Raw genomic sequence first — 15,712 nt, forward strand, 5'->3', positions numbered from 1 at the left:
TACAGGGCACACTTCCTCCTGAAGAGCTGCTAGAAGACGGAGTGAGAGCAGGAGGAGAGAACGGTGACTCTGAAATTTGGCTTTTGGGCAACTGGGAGGAAGCCAACGACACAGACTACGGAGGGCTGCAGAGAAGGAAGCCGGTTTGGGCAGAGAAGACATCCCATCTCGCTTCCTACTGCTTCCTGGGTGGTGATGGCAATGAAAGGATTAAAGGAGAGATGCCATAATTGAGCTGTTACTGAAATTGCTTCAGGGGCTGAGCTCAATCTGCGATGCAGGAACTGAACAGCATCTGGGGAATTAAATGTGTAAAAATTATGGACGTTTCAGAGAAAAGCAAAAAGGCAAGTGATTGCGAAAGGACTCGCTGAATGAGAGACTGACTTTAATGATGGCCTTTAATTAGGTTGCCCGGCCAGAACGAAATGGTAGAAGACAGGCAGAAAGAACAGAACCTGTGGGGCCGGGAGGTGGCACAGCCCAAGTCTGGGTTGTGGAAGAGTGTAGAAGGGAGGAGGTGGTGGGGCAGGAAGAGGAGACAGAGGGGGGATGCAGCAGTTAACTTGTGGGTGCGTGCATTTACATGTTCATCTGTGGGTGCATTTACATGTTCATCTGTGGGTGCATTTACATGTTCATCTGTGGGTGCATTTACATGTGTTCGCCTGTAGATGTGTGCATTTGCATGTGTTCACCTGTGGGTTCGTGCATTTGCATGTGTTCACCTGTGGATGTGTGCATTTGCACGTGTTCACATGCACTAGCTCAACCAGGTGCTGTGCGTGTGGAAGCTCAGATTCTCGTTCGAGCTTCTGCCTGAGCCTTCTACTTGGTAAGAAAAACACAAAAGACAGGAGATGCTGCTGCGCCTCTCCCCGCCCCCCCCTGCCCATACCAGATCCAGAAATACGGCGCTAGTTGCTGTCTTCTTTCAGAAAGCACTTTCTAGACTGGGGAGTTAAAGGCTAGTGTGGACATTCCCAAGGCACAGCCTTCTGGGTTATACTCAGGGTGACAAATTGTGCCTGGCGAATTGGAGAATAAGGTAGAGATCAAGAGCAAAAGGCCTTTAAGTATTCTTAGAGAGTTTGAGCTTCACCCTGAAGTCATCAGAGAGCCCTAGAAGGATCTAAAGTTAAAAATCGGAAAGGGATGAACTGTCTATAGTGGAACTCTGAGAGGATAGGGGGTGACATCCAAGGCCAAGAGAGAAGTGAGGGATTCAGGACCTGGGTAGTGACTGAACTTGGGAGGCCAACTGAGGGTTTAGGATGGGAGCTGAGGAGAAAGAATCCAGCATGAAGCCTGTTCTCTGGATGGGCACCCAGGGAAGTAAAATAGCTTTGGAGAATGAAGGAAGTGTTAGAGTTTTGGCTGGGAAGGGAGACAATGCTCTCCCCCAGAGTCTGACGAGGCTGCAACCAGAGGCACACCTCTCCCCACTCCCATGACAGGAACGGGGAAGGGACAGGCATGGATACCTATCTGCCTTCGAAGCAGCATTCCCACCCTGAAGTCCCACCTAGCCTGGGAAACCGGGAGCTCTGCCTTCCCATCTCCCCCCTGTCCTTCTGACACACACTTGGTCCCCGGTTAAGTGCTATCTGGGGAGGTGCATCCTGGCTAGGGGAGAACCATCACCTGACACAGCCTGGGGGTGGGGGGGTACAGTCTCACCCCACTTCCAGCTCTCACTCTTTGCTTCATGCTTGTGATTGAAGACGTGATCTGCCAGCTCTCTGCTATGGTTGTCTGCTGCCATGACTCCTCAGCCACCATTCACTCCCCTCTGGAACCCTAATGCCATCAAAATAAACTCTTTCTCCCATAAGTCACCAAAAGCAACAAACACACCAGGTGAGCTGTCCACGGCCAGGATTTAAGCTGGAGCTAGTCATTCTGTAGAAGGGTTCCAGGCCCTCACCAACACTTCAGTGTGCCACCAATAAGAGTCACCAAGGTGAAACAGAAAGATGCCTGGCCCAGGGAGGGGTGCTGTCCTATGCCTACCTTCTATGTAAAGGTCGCCTATGCTTGTGGCTTAGCTGTTCAAACCATGTCACTGAACACCAGAAAAGAGCTCTCTGGATATTACCCAATGGCTCAACCGTGCAATGCCTTTATGATGGGCACTCTATAGGGCCAGGCTCCAAGTTGGCCTTGAGCATGTGTGTTGTCCACATAGTAGACAGTGTGCTGAGGGAAGACACAGTCACTGGAGGAGTCCCAGGTGTGTGTGGAATTAGATGGCCAGAAGGTGCTAGAATGAAGGGGCACGCTGTGCTATAGGTGCTCAGAACAAGGGTCTGGAAACATGACTTTGAGGTTCACTGAAGTGTCTACGAGGAGAGAGGAAAGGTATGAAGAGTTAGAGGCAGCTAAGGGAAAGCACTAGAAGAGCGGCTTCCTGAGGGGCAAGGAGTTTGGTGCATGCATTTAAGGGACTAAGGAAAGACAAGTATAGGAAGCCAGATCATAGGGGTGGGAGTTGGGGGCAGAGGCTGGAGGGCCCGTGGGGCTGCTGGGTCCTGGGGTGCCTGCTGCCTCCTCCCATACACCATCTGCATTATGTTGGGACTGCAGAAAACAATCCCCAGAGCACAGATGACAGATGAGGGTGGAGACTCGGGAACCTGTGCTTCCTCTCTACTTTTCCTGAGGTCCCCGTTCTTTTTTCAAAATGGCCCCCAGGGATGATATCTAACTTACTCTGCTACCTTTCCCTGCTGCAGTTCCCCTTTCGGTAGACATTAAAACGAAGGGAGCCAGCCAGTCTTCCCTCATCTCAGGCACACTAACTCTTTGCTTTCCTCGTCTTGCACCGCAGCCTCTCCCCGGCAGGCAGGCAGAAGCCGCTGAACTAGGACATAAGGGTAGAACTTCCGCAGATGTATATATTTTCTTCTTTATGGCTAGAAACTAGCAATGAACATTCCTGGCGAGTCACGGCTTGCTCGCTTTCTTTGGCTAAGAAAGGTGGGAATGAGGTTCCAAGAGATTGAAGCTGGAGAGGCCAAGCCTTGCCAAGCTGGTGAGTTAGGAAAATGAAATTAGCAGCAAGCTAGCTCTGCCAGCTTCCCGGCTGGGGGCTGGAAAATTCCGCTTAGCAAACAAAACCCAGATCCAAGCCTGCAGAACCCAGGAGGCACGTGGATCTAAACCCACTGTCCTGGGATCTAGGAATCCGGAGAGCATAGACCCCTGCACCTGACATCCTCTTCAGGCATCAGATCCCCATCTTTGGTCAAGTCCTGAAATGAAAACCTCTGCCCCATTAAGAAATACCTGGGCAACCTCACCATCTCTTCCCGTACAAACCTCTGCGCCTTGGTTTATCTGACAGGAAAATGGGCATGATGCGTGGTGTATACAGAACCAAGTGAAAGAATTGCCTACCCAAGGCTCGTCTGGCCAGTTATTTCACCCTTCAACTGTGAGTCCTGAGAACCCCACTGAGGCCGGCCTGCAAGTCCCTTCTCTGTCCTTTGGAGAGAATGACTCATGTGCTGACTTTTCATGTCCCACTGGAATTCTTAGAAAGATGTACGAACTGAAGGCTAATGGATGGATTTGCAAAGTATATGGTCCTATATAATCCTTAAAGTCCACTATTATTCCCCCTACCTAAGTGGATGGAGATAGAACTGACCTCCTACCTAGATATCGCTCTTTAAATCTACCACCATTCTTAATACAAAAACCAGAGTGCTGTTGGTGCCTAGGTGAAATATACGTGTGTACACAGGCACAAGTAACACAGAGACTGGACGATACTTCGTAATTCACTGATCAGGATCTCTGAGGATCCCAGGAAAGGTGTGTGGGAGTCGTGAGAACCACATGGAGAACCAAGAAGAGGAGAAGGAGCTGTAGCCGTCACAAGGAGCCTCAGAGCCCCACCACAGAAGGGAAAAGAATGTGGTGATGGAAAGTGGAGGATACAGAAGGTGGAAGGCAGAGGATGATGGGAGAGGGAAAGTGGGTGATAGAGAGGAAGATAATGGGGGTGGAGGATGGACGGCGGAAGGCAGAAACCAGACATGATGGGAAGTCGCTGTGATGGAAAACAGATGGCAGGGGATACAGGCGCTGAGCTGATGGACGGGCAAAGAGAGAAGGCAGATGGTGTACAGAACAGAAGATGGTGGTCGAAAGGTAGACAGAAAGTGGAGACGACGAAAGATGGAGGGTGAAAGGGGAGGAGACACAGTGGGGAAAACAGAGGTGCAGGAGAGTAAAGAGATGTCGGAGGTGACAGGAGGTGGACAAGGACAGTAGGATGTAAATGTGACCGACATTGGAGCTGGCAGAGGCTGGAGGGGAAGGTAAAGATGAGGGAAGGTGATAATTTTCTATAAGGAACTGGAGATGGACCCCATTGTGAGTTGGTGCTGACATCAGGATTATGGCATCCCAAACCCAGGCTCAGTATCTGCCTTTTGTTTTAAATGTGTGTGTACATGTGCACATGTGTGTGCTTGAGTGTGTGTGTTGTGTGTACTTGCATGTGTGCTTGTGTGTGTGTGCTAGAGTGTGTGTGTGGTGATTGTATGTAGCGTGTGTGCATAGTTGTGTATGTGCATGGTGGTATGTGTGTGTGTGTGTGCTTTCGTGTGTGTATATGTGTGCTTTCATGTGTGCATGTGTGTGCTTGCATGTGTGTGCTAGAGTGTGTGTGTGGTGTTTGTGTGTAGCATGTGTGCATAGTATGTGTATATGTGCTTTGTGTATGTGCATGGTGTAGTGTGTGTGTGTGTGCGTGCTTTCGTGTGTGTATATGTGTGCTTTCATGTGTGCATGTGTGTGCTTGCATGTGTGTGTGTGTATATGTGCATGCGTGCATACACACACACACAGCAGGACTCCTCTCTTTCTCTCTACACATTATTCCCGAGGCAAGGTCTCTCACTGAGCCTAGAGCTAGGTCAGCAAGCAGCCCCAGTGACCCCCTGGCCTCCACCCTCACCATAGCTGCTACACACAAGTGCAACTGCAGCTGGTTTTTACTTGGGTTTTGAGATTTGAGCTCAGATCTTCATTTGGGAACAGAGAACATTCTTACCCGCAGAGCCATCTCCCCACTGCCGTCTTTTTCTGAAGGTATTTTATGAAGAACTTTCCCTAGTCATGGTTTTCTTTTTGTGAATGCTTGCCATAAATAGAAGGTAACTGAGAAAGGTAATTATAAGGGAAACAAACAGCACTATGTATTCTTGGGCCAGTGCTGAAGCCTGAGGTTTGTTGAACGATTACAGAAGCGTTACTAGTGCAGGAGCATCAAGGAGGCTGTCTTCACAAGGCTAACAGAGAATTTAAGTTATGGCTCAGGGAGAGCCAGTGAGCCTTCCATCCTGCATGCGTTATGACAGTGAAGAGACATCAAGGCTCGAAGGCAGAGATAACCACAAAGAGACAGAGTGATGAGAAATGCCCCCTTGCTTTCAAGTGCCTAGTGGGATGAAGGTGGCAGGCCCGATCTACAAACTGTACGGTTCCTTACAAATCTGACCTGAGTCTGTGAGACCCACAGCCAGCCAAGCCTGAACAGAGGCTTTTCATAAGAGCCTTCCGCAGACCCCTGATGCTCACACAGGTCTGGTTAGATAGGTGACTCCAAGAAAGCACTAACCCAGGCAGAGAGCTGAGGGAATGGGTCTGCCATGTGGCAGCCCAGCCAGAGTTGATAAATCAGGATCCAAATCCTGCCTGCAACTACAGATGTGTCCTTGGCAAATTAATTTCCCTAAACCTTATTGGTTTCAACTAGGAAAATAAAGAATTATCTGTCCCTCATGTCACAACATCTATCATGTAGCTGGCATAAGATGGTCACTGTTCACCTGGAAAGGTAGGAATTGGGGAACCTGGAACAGGTTAGTGCTATGATTCTGACCACTGAGCAGTCATAATGATCAATAGAGATACAAGTCTGTCCTGAGGGCTTCCTCACCCCTTCTGCTCAGACCTCTTCACCCTGGATCCTCTACACGCCAGTCTCAAATGACACATTGCAACACTGCTTCCCTGTCAAGCAATAACCCGGAAGGCTAAATCTCAATTACACTATCGTTTAGAGACACACTGCAGCTGTGCAGACCATGGCACCTTTTCCCCAATAAAAAGCACTTTCCTGGGCTAGAGAAATGGCTCAGCGGTTAAGAGCACCGACTGCTCTTCCAGAGGTCCTGAGTTCAATTCCCAGCAACCACATGGTGGCTCACAACCATCTGTAAAGAGATACCCTCTGATACCCTCTTCTGGTGTATCTGAAGACAGCTACAGTGTACTTATATATAATAAATGAATAAATCTTTTTTTTTAAAAAAAGCACTTTCCTGGAAATGAAGTCAGCTGTTCTCTGGGGTCCTCTCTCTCTCTCTCTCTCTCTCTCTCTCTCTCTCTCTCTCTCTCTCTCTCTCTCTCTCTCTCTCTCTCTCTGCTTTGCGAAGCTGGAAGACACTCCCAACTGTTCTGGCACTGAAGATCTCCATAGAATAGTATTCGGTATCTAGCCAAGCACCGCCCAGCTCTTCCCAAACTCTGGCTTTTCCCCCAAATATTTCTAGTGTGTTTGAACAGAATTTCCTGCTGTCTTTCTCTGTGATCCACAGCATCACTTAAGCCTGGGCAGGGGACTGTCATGAGTCATATTCCCCCTGAAGGGCAAACACTACCAAACCCCAAAGGAATAGGAATAAAAGGGGCCCTAAATGCAGAGCACATTGGAGAAGAACGCCATTACACTTTGGAGTGGGTGCACAGCAGAGCTTTGCAACAGGGATCCTGTGGAAAGCTAGTTTGTAAAGTATAACTACTTACCTTGGGGAGGGGAAAGTCTATTGCCAGATAGCTTTCAGATGGACGACAACAGGCTTGCTTAGCACAAACCTCTCACTCTCCCACACACTGTGCTGGCACACTGAGCATGGTGGTGTATGCCTTTACTTCTGGCCCCCAAGAGTCAGAGTGTGTAAATCTCTGAGTTTCCAGAAATGTTAGTGATTCCCAAATATGGTATTTCTTTTCTTTCTTTCTTTCTTTCTTTCTTTCTTTCTTTCTTTCTTTCTTCCTTCCTTCCTTCCTTCCTTTCTTTCTTTCTTTCTGCTCCTCCTCCTCTTCCTCCTCCTCTTTCTCCTCCTCCTTCTCTTCCTCCTCCTCCTCCTCTTCCTCCTCCTCTTTCTCCTCCTCCTCCTTCTCTTCTTCCTCCTCCCTCCTCTTCCTCCTCCTCTTCTTCTCCTCCTCCTCCCTCCTCTTCCTCCTCCTCTTCCTCCTCCTCTTCTTCTTCTTTTCCTCCTCCTCCTCCCTCCTCTTCCTCCTTCTCCTCCTTCTCCTCCTCCTCCTCCTCCTCTTCCTTCTCCTCCTCTTCCTTCTTTTTCTCTCTTTCCCCCACCAAATATCTCAAAGTATTGGTATTTTAGAATATGCATCTCTTAGGGAAGAAAGGTCTTGGTTAAAGAAATTCTCTCTCTCTCCAGACCTAGACAACTTGTTTGGATCAGGCCACCCATCTACCTGAAAAGCAGGATCAGGCCCCTATATACTACCCTCCATGGCATCCTCCTGCTCGAGTATGCTCCTGTTTCCAGGCCATCAAAAGAAAAGTCAGGCTCCCCAAGGCCTGCTCCAGAAAGGACAACACTGTGATTTCTATGCTGGTGACAAGGAAGGCCAGTGCAGCCTATGGGAAGACTGAGAACTTTTGGTCATCTAGAAAACCATCAAAGTTTCTGGTCACCAGAACCACCAGAAACGTTTGCTGAAGCCCCAGAGCTTCTGATGCAAAGGCTGGGTGAGGCATTTTGGACTAGCATCTATGTGGCCTTCCCTATACACTATCCCTTTGGTGGTCCCCATTCTCCAGATAGAAGTCAAGTTCACACTGTCCTCACAGCAATGCAGCACCAAATGGTTTCATCAGTCTCAGTGTGTGAATGGCACACTCCCCTCTACAGCAACTCTAACTACCATTGGACAAATATTCAATCAACATTTGTACCAACCATGGCTCAAGCCTTCTACTAGGTGCTAGAAACTTCACTTTCCAACCATCCACCATGTCATTTCAGTCTTTGATACCCAGTGCGTATCCACAAGGGAAAGACCAAAGTCTCAGTCCAGGGGACTAGCTCTGCATCGCTCCCATTTTAAATCGTTCCCATCTCACGTCACTGAAGGACGACAATCTGGAACCACCCCTGGGGACTCTACAAATGTTCAACCATCCCCAGAAGAGACCTGAGAGCCAGCATCAGCCCTGTGACGGTCAGAGAACAACTCGTGAGAGGTTAGTTCTCTCCTTCTACCTTATGGACTCTGGGAATCAATGTCAAGTCGACAGGCTTGGCAGCAAGCCCCTTAACCTTTTAAGCCACCATGACAGCCCCTAGGCCTTTCTTTAAATCAAGGGCCACACAGAACTTGCCCCAGCTAGTCTGGCCCTAAATTTAGCCCCTTCCACAGCTATAAACATCCCCAAAGCCCAGGCAGATTGGGAAAAGCCTGGGCCTTAGGGAAAAGTGGTCCACAGCACAAAAGGAAACTCCCTAGAGTTGGGGGATGTGAGGTCCTGTCCCCAGTCTGTCCCTAACCAGTGCTACCTTCAGCAAATCTCTGAACCAATTCTCTCAAGTGAACTGCACAGGCCAAGAATTTAAAAATTCCACTCTCCCCTCCTTCCTCAGTCCTGTTTACAGCATCCAATCTCTGCCCCCAGCAAGGCTTCCTGCAGTGACAGCATAACAAGCCCCAGGGCTCTCCTCCAGCCCTGAGAAGCAACCTGGCAGCTTGGGCATCCTTAAGGGAAGAAGCTATGGGACAGATTGGCTTCCTGAGACATCCAGGCTGAAGGACCAGAGCATGGCACAGACCCCATGAATAGAAGTGGCACCCAGGGGCCAAAGGTGTGTCAGCCTGGACAGAAAACTCAACTTCCAAAAGCCGTCAAGGCTGGCCCATCACATTAGCATCATGTCGAGGGTCTACCCCAGCTGCACTGGCCTGGGTGACCCCCTAATTAGACTTTCATAGTGTGACAAGAAGCCCACTTGGCCCGATTGCCAGCTGGGGCTCCCATCCATCTGGTGACTGAGTTAATGAACCCATGAGGGGCGAGTAGGGCTCATTACAGACAAGGTTAGGGAATACAAGATCCCTGTATCCTCGAGGCCTGCCCTCTTCCCTCCCCCCCATGCTCACACTTAGGGTGTGAGGGGAGCTGCTTTCAAGTGAAGAGGAAGCATGGGCAAGTGATGAGACCGCCATGCGCACCCCTGTGGACCGCTCTAGCAACAACTCAGAGTGTAACCAGAGGTCTTCGAACCTGCCAGGTCAGACAGAGAGCCTTGGGACTGGGAGCTCAGGGTGTGTGCAGCTAGGTAGGAGGGCTTTTGTGTTCTCAATAGTAAGATAGGGATGTGTTTAAGTATTGAGGTCCTCCAGACCAGCAAAGAGGAGGAATGGTCTGTGGACTCGGTCCGTGAGAAGACATTCTAAGGACATAGAGGGCAAGCTGGTACCCAAGTAAAACCCAACAAGATGAAGCCAGGATGTGCTGGAAGGAGGTACTAATCTCAGCTGGGCATAAATGAGTGCAACTCCAACTCACTAATCTACTGCCTACAGCACCCTTCGGCATGGAAGCCATCTCTACCTTTACTTGGTACATGAGAACAACTAGCTCCTGGAGGCAAGAGGAAGTTGCAGAACCTTTGCAGGACTTCGCAGGACCTTGCAGGTCAAGGTCCAGTCCTGGCCTCCTCCTCCAGTTTTGACCTCCTTGTTTGGCCAATTGCGCCTGCCAGCAACCCTCCCGCCCAGCGCCGCCTCCCATTCCAGGACCCGCAGCCAATTTCTCACTTGAACTGGTGCTCCCGGGAGCTTCGAATCTTGGAGGAGAAGCGCTCGGCCAGCTTCTCCAGGCTGCGGGAATACTCCAGCTCGATCTCAGCTTTCCTGCGGAAGAACTCCTGCAAGTCTTGCAGCAGCTGCAGCCGCGACTCTGACTGCTGCTCCAGGCATTTGAACTGCTCCACCAGCTGCGTGCGGATCTCTGTGGGAGGCAAGGAGCTGAACATCAGGCGATGGCTGGAGACAGCAGTGGACCCATACCCCTCAGAGCCCCCAGCCGCAGGCCCAGTTTTGCTAGGCTGAGATTTGGTACGGGCCCCTTTCTCCTATACAGTCTAACCCACTGTTTCCCAGACTTGAGTCACCCCAAGTTGCGGCTGATGTTTCTGACTACTGCTCAGGCCACTGGCTACATTGTTACTCCACGTGACTGGAGGATTGACTAACTTTTCTCAGTGTAATCAGTTTGCTTAGACTAAAAAGCTGTATACTAAGCTCCAGAAAAGGGGGAGGGGGCTCAGAAAAAGCCTGGGATATCAGAAATAAGTTCTATGAAAACAACAGTTTTTAAATTCTATTTACATGTTACAACTAGGGTTTGCCAAAGGGCCAAAGGCCTTGCCCAAGAGGCTTGTTCTTTGTGGCTCAGGGAGCGGGTTGGGTTTTTCTCACCTAGTGCAGGCAGGACCCTCAGGGCATTAGAATGCATCTGGAGTTCCAGCATTCCCCAGGGTCACGTCTGTCCCGTTCTTCATTACTCTAAGCTCCATGTGTAAACATCCCAAGTACCACTAAAAGAGCATCCTCCACACTTGGGGAAGTACTGACTGATCCAGCTGAGTTTGGGAAGCCAGAGGACCATTCAAAAGCTGGGGATCAAGCTAAAAAAAATCTCACCAGAGTCCTTATGACCCTTAACAACCCTAATGTGACCTGATATCCCACAAGTCACAGCCTATCATTTTGTCAAGTCCCATACTGTCGCTGCCACCATTCAGGTGCAGCAACCCCTTTCTGTGTCCTCAACAGATCCAGCTCTGCAAGGCACCCAACTTGCACTTCACTGACAACCTTCTCAAAAATGCCCCAGGCTCCCCTCTGCCTAGGAGTTACATCCAACTCTTTAGTGTGGACTTGATGTTCAGGATTCCCCTTCTACACTCCATGAATTTTTCAATTCACTCAAACTCATCCTTGAATGGTACAGCATCCCCTTCCATCATCATCAACATCATCATCACCATCAACATCATCACCATCATCATCAAAAGGGGGGTTGCAAACTTACACAGACCGACTGGGGATATAACAAGACTTCTCAAGGGGTCTTCAGACAGAAGTATAGAAGAGTCCACATGATAGTCTTATGCCCACTCCTATGCTCCCCAGTTCAGCCTAACAATGCCACACCTTTCCCACTTCACTCCTCACAATGGTCCCGTTCTCAATTTCCTAAAGAAAAACTAAGGCTGCATTCATTCAGACTCTAACTATGATAGAAGCACCCAAAAGGGCAAAACTGTCTGGGTGTCCCAAAAGGAACAATTTTAAATATTGGTGTTAGGAAACCTTCCTCAGGCCAGGCCTGGTGGCTCATGCCTTTTATCCCAGCATTTGGAAGGCAGAAGAGACAGATCTCTGTGAGTTCAAGACCAGCTTGGTCTACAAAGTGAGTTCCAGGACAGCCTAGGCTACACAAAGAAACTCTGTCTTGAAAATCAAATGAGAGAGAGAGAGAGAGAGAGAGAGAGAGAGAGAGAGAGAGAGAGAGAGAGAACTATCCTAGACTCAAAGGATCACAAAACCCTCTGCACTCAAATAAATAAATAGTAAGTAAATAAATAAAATATAACTTCAAAAGTCTAAATATCAGTTCAATTTGTATATAGGTTAAAAAGAAATATAATCATCAACTTATAAGTTTTAACAATATTAAGATAAAATTCTGTGAAGGAAATCGAAGGGAATTATGGACTCAGAAAGATATAGTGACATAAAGGGTTTTAGGTTCTCTTCGATGGACAATTGAGAATATTGACATACTGCAGAATTCCTCCTATGTCCTGACAATTCCATTCCATGATAAATACCCCAAAACGTCAGTGCTTATGTCCACCTAAAACTGTGTTCTAGAATCAGAGCTTTATAAGGAAGCCAGTGTTCCCAAGTAAGGTACTCTCCAAGGGGATGCTATGCGGTGAGAAAATAGGGGCTGCATCCAGCATAGGCTTGAAATGTGAGGACCTCGTGTTCACTGAATCATTCAGGAGAACTGAGACCAGGGAAGGTGGTTCACAGTGTTAGAGAGAGAAGCAGTCACCTTTAGAGGGATGCTGACCCAGAGGAAGACAAGGTTGTCATCTGGGGTCTGAGTATGCTCACACACCTTGATCCGAGCAGTACACGGGTCAGATGGATGGAGCTGGGCCCCATCTGTGCATTCTTCTAGATTATGTAAGAGTTCGTGAAAAGACGACTTTTTAAAATCGCAATGTTACTGAGCTTTGGTTTGCTCTACTTTGAAGAGAATGGTGTAATGTTATTCTAAAATGTTAATATTTAAAACATGGCAGAAATATATCCTCTGTTAACTACTTACATTTAGACAGAAACATTTTATATGTCAACTAAAACTGTGGAACAGCAGAGGCTTTTGGGTCCATCCTGAGGGTAGACAGCAGGAGGCCCACACTGCTGCTCTGTAGCCCTGGCAGGACGGTCTCCTTCCAGAAGGCCTGGCACACCCACTGCCTCCACCACCATCCCCAGAGCACCCTGGGACTCCTGGAAGCACAGACTGCCAAGACTGGTTTTGGATAAGGGTTGTTACCATTCCTGCAAGCCCTGTGTGAGGTCTCTACAAATGAAATCCAAGCTCTGAGTATGGATTCTCAGCATAAACAGGTCCACAGCACCTGTCCAGCAAATCGCTATTGATGCTTATGGCCTTTCTATGTGCTGCCCACAGAGCCCCTGGATGTGAGCATCTCATGTGACACACAGGTACACATACAAACACGCAATGCTCATGGACACACAGATAAACACAGAGTTCATTCACAGGACCGTAGCGCATGCCACATATGCAGCATGCCATATAGCAGTTAGTTAACCACTATTCACCAACCCCACATACCAGGCACATTGAGGCAAAAGTCACATATGCATGTATACACACATGTCACATTTACATACATGCACACACCACATGCATACACATGACACACATACATAAATACATGCACACACATGTACCACATGCATACACATATACATGTACACATATATACACATGCCCCACATATACATACACATATACACATGTATACACTCACCATACACACTTGGTGTGGCTCTCACTCACTATCAGGTTTTACACACATACACATAGACTGTGGCTCTTGCTCACCATTGGTTTCAGAGGCTTTGTGTAGACTAAGCTCAGAGGCTTGGTAAAGGTCACATGACGCTCTATAAACTGTCATCAGCTGCACAGCTGTACATAGGCCCATGTGTATAAATGGATGAAATGCTGTCGCTCACATGAGACTCAGATGCTGTATCAACACGTAGCCTCGAAAATCTCTTTTACATATTCCCCTACCAACTTTCAGACCCTTTGCTGTTAGAATCATCTCGATGATGCTATCGTTTGAAGGGCTTGTGCTCTGTACGTGTTTCTCTCATGTAAGCCACAGGGCATCCCTAGAAGTAGGATAACTGCTGGCATCCCCAACTTCACCCCTGTAAGTGATGGGGTGGTGGCTCAGAGAACACCATAGCCGGTCCTAACAGCAAAGCGAAGCTAGGAATCAAACTCATGTCCCTCAGAAGGTGACAATACAGCCTTGGACACACCACAATAGACTGGAATCCACGAAGAGCTTGGTAGTTTTCAGGTTAAAACAAAACAAAGGGCAGCCCACTTCTAAGTCCCCAATCCTCCCCCCAAAGGTCGTCTGCATAACAAGATGCTCCTTATTAGAACGGCTGCAGGGCAGAGTCGGTTTGCCAGCATTCTCATGTTTTAGAGGAAAAGCTCATAAATCACACTGTAATGACAGGAGACATTCTGGAAGGGGCAGAGACACCTCCCCCCAGCGCACACAGCCAGCTGGAGCCTCCAAAGCACAGCGCACAGGGAACCTTCTGCATCTGGCTAACCGGAAGTCAAGGTGTCTAGTAATCAGAGACCACCCTCCAATTCTCCTCCGCAGCCCGGTGCCCCCTCCACAAGGCTGCTAGGAGCTAGGCCTTAGCTTTTCTCCTTGAAGATTTCAAAGAGGGAAAAATCAAGTTAAATCAAATGGAACTATTCCCCGGGCACAGCCTTGTGCAGTCGATGTCCCTCCGCACCCCCTGGGGGAAGGCATCCAACCACAGCCTGGCACAGTGAGGCAGAATAACAAAGGGGGTGAGGCAGGGGGAGAGCTGGAATAGGCTTTGACCTTGGTAACTACTCCGGCATGTTTCTAGTTCTACAGTCAGGGACATGAAGCTTAGGAAGAGCCAAGACTAATCCTACAGCCTGGCTCTCAGGAAGCAGTCATCTCCAGACTCTCCTGATACACTTTGCAGTGGCCCCACTGCTTATAGGGTAAAGGCCATGTCTCTGGCATTCAGTATGTAACAGTCCACAGCTTCCCTACCTAGACATGCTCCAGCTCACCAAAGCTGTCACCCACAGCAATAACCAGGCACCACGTCATAGCCACAGCCTCCCAAGCAGAAGATCCATGGGATTAGGAATTCTTGTTTCTCTTAATGAATAAACAACACTGGGGTAAATTTAAGTTTGCCCAAAGCCTGAACAGAAGGAGCAGAGAGCTCCTCTCTCCCCACCCCATGCACAGTTTCTCTCCTCACCGATATTTTCACTAGCCCACTCCACTTGTTACCACAGAAGAACTAGCCCAGATACACTCTCCCTTTGAGCCCATATTTTACTTTGGGGCTCTCTCTCGGTGTTATGTCTTCTGAAGGTTCAGACGAGGCTGTAATTGACAGGGGTCACCAGTATCACTCCACACAGCACAGTTTCATGGACCTCAGAGTCCCCTGTGGTTTGCCTAGTCATCACCCTTTCTGTCCCCCTTCCTGTGCCCATCCTGTCCCCTCGGCACCCCTGTGTTTTCCTGCCTCCCCAGTCTTACATTCCCCAGAATGTCTAGAGCTTGACCCTATCAGCAGGCAGTCCTCCTGACCAGCTCTGCCTCTCAGCAACACATTTACAAGGTTCCCGTATCATTTTGTAGCGTGGCAGTTCAGTTCTTTTTATCATAGAATGTTATTCCAATATGCAGGTGACTGTTCTGTGTTCTGTTTATTTGCTTATTTACTGAAGGCCACGTCGAGGGCTTCCTACTGTGGGCAACTATGAAAAGCCATCACAAACATCTGAAGGAATGTGTTTGAATAAACATACATCTCCAAGTCATCCGGGCAAAATACCTTTTAAAAGAAAAAAGTGATTCGAGACAGTGCACATCTTTGATCACTTAGAAAACAAAGGCAGGCAGACCTCTATGAATTTGAAGCCAGCTTGATCTGTGTAGCAAGTTCCAGCCCAGCCAGGACTACACAGTGAAACACTGCCAAAACAGACAAACAGAAAAACAAAACAAAGCAAAACAAAAACATCCAAAAGCCAGAAAAAGAAAAAAATCAATTTTTGAGGTTTATAAGGAGAAAAAGGGAATCTCAGTTTTCTCAAATTTTGGGGTAAAGTTCTCTCATATGTATGAGTGTTTGCCTGCTTTTATGTATGTGTACCACATGCATGCCTGCTGCCTGCCCGCAGAAGTCAGAAGAAAGCAATGGATCCCTGGGAACTAGACTACAGTTGGTTGTGAGCCCCTGTACG

At 48.5% G+C, this 15,712-nt stretch overlaps 1 protein-coding gene across 4 annotated transcripts in view; it reads right to left on the bottom strand.

Moving 5' to 3' along the window:
* Positions 1–15,712, bottom strand: part of Srgap3 (SLIT-ROBO Rho GTPase activating protein 3) — a 233,264-nt gene that overhangs the window by 107,608 nt on the left and 109,944 nt on the right. For all 4 annotated transcript variants that reach the window (NM_001443710.1, XM_087658875.1, NM_001191975.2 and 1 more), the window contains 1 exon segment: positions 9,859–10,051. In NM_001443710.1, coding sequence (NP_001430639.1) covers positions 9,859–10,051 — 193 coding nt within the window.

Source organism: Rattus norvegicus, chromosome 4, assembly GCF_021556685.1.
Source record: "Rattus norvegicus strain SHRSP/BbbUtx chromosome 4, alternate assembly SHRSP_T2T, whole genome shotgun sequence".
Taxonomy (NCBI): domain Eukaryota; kingdom Metazoa; phylum Chordata; class Mammalia; order Rodentia; family Muridae; genus Rattus; species Rattus norvegicus.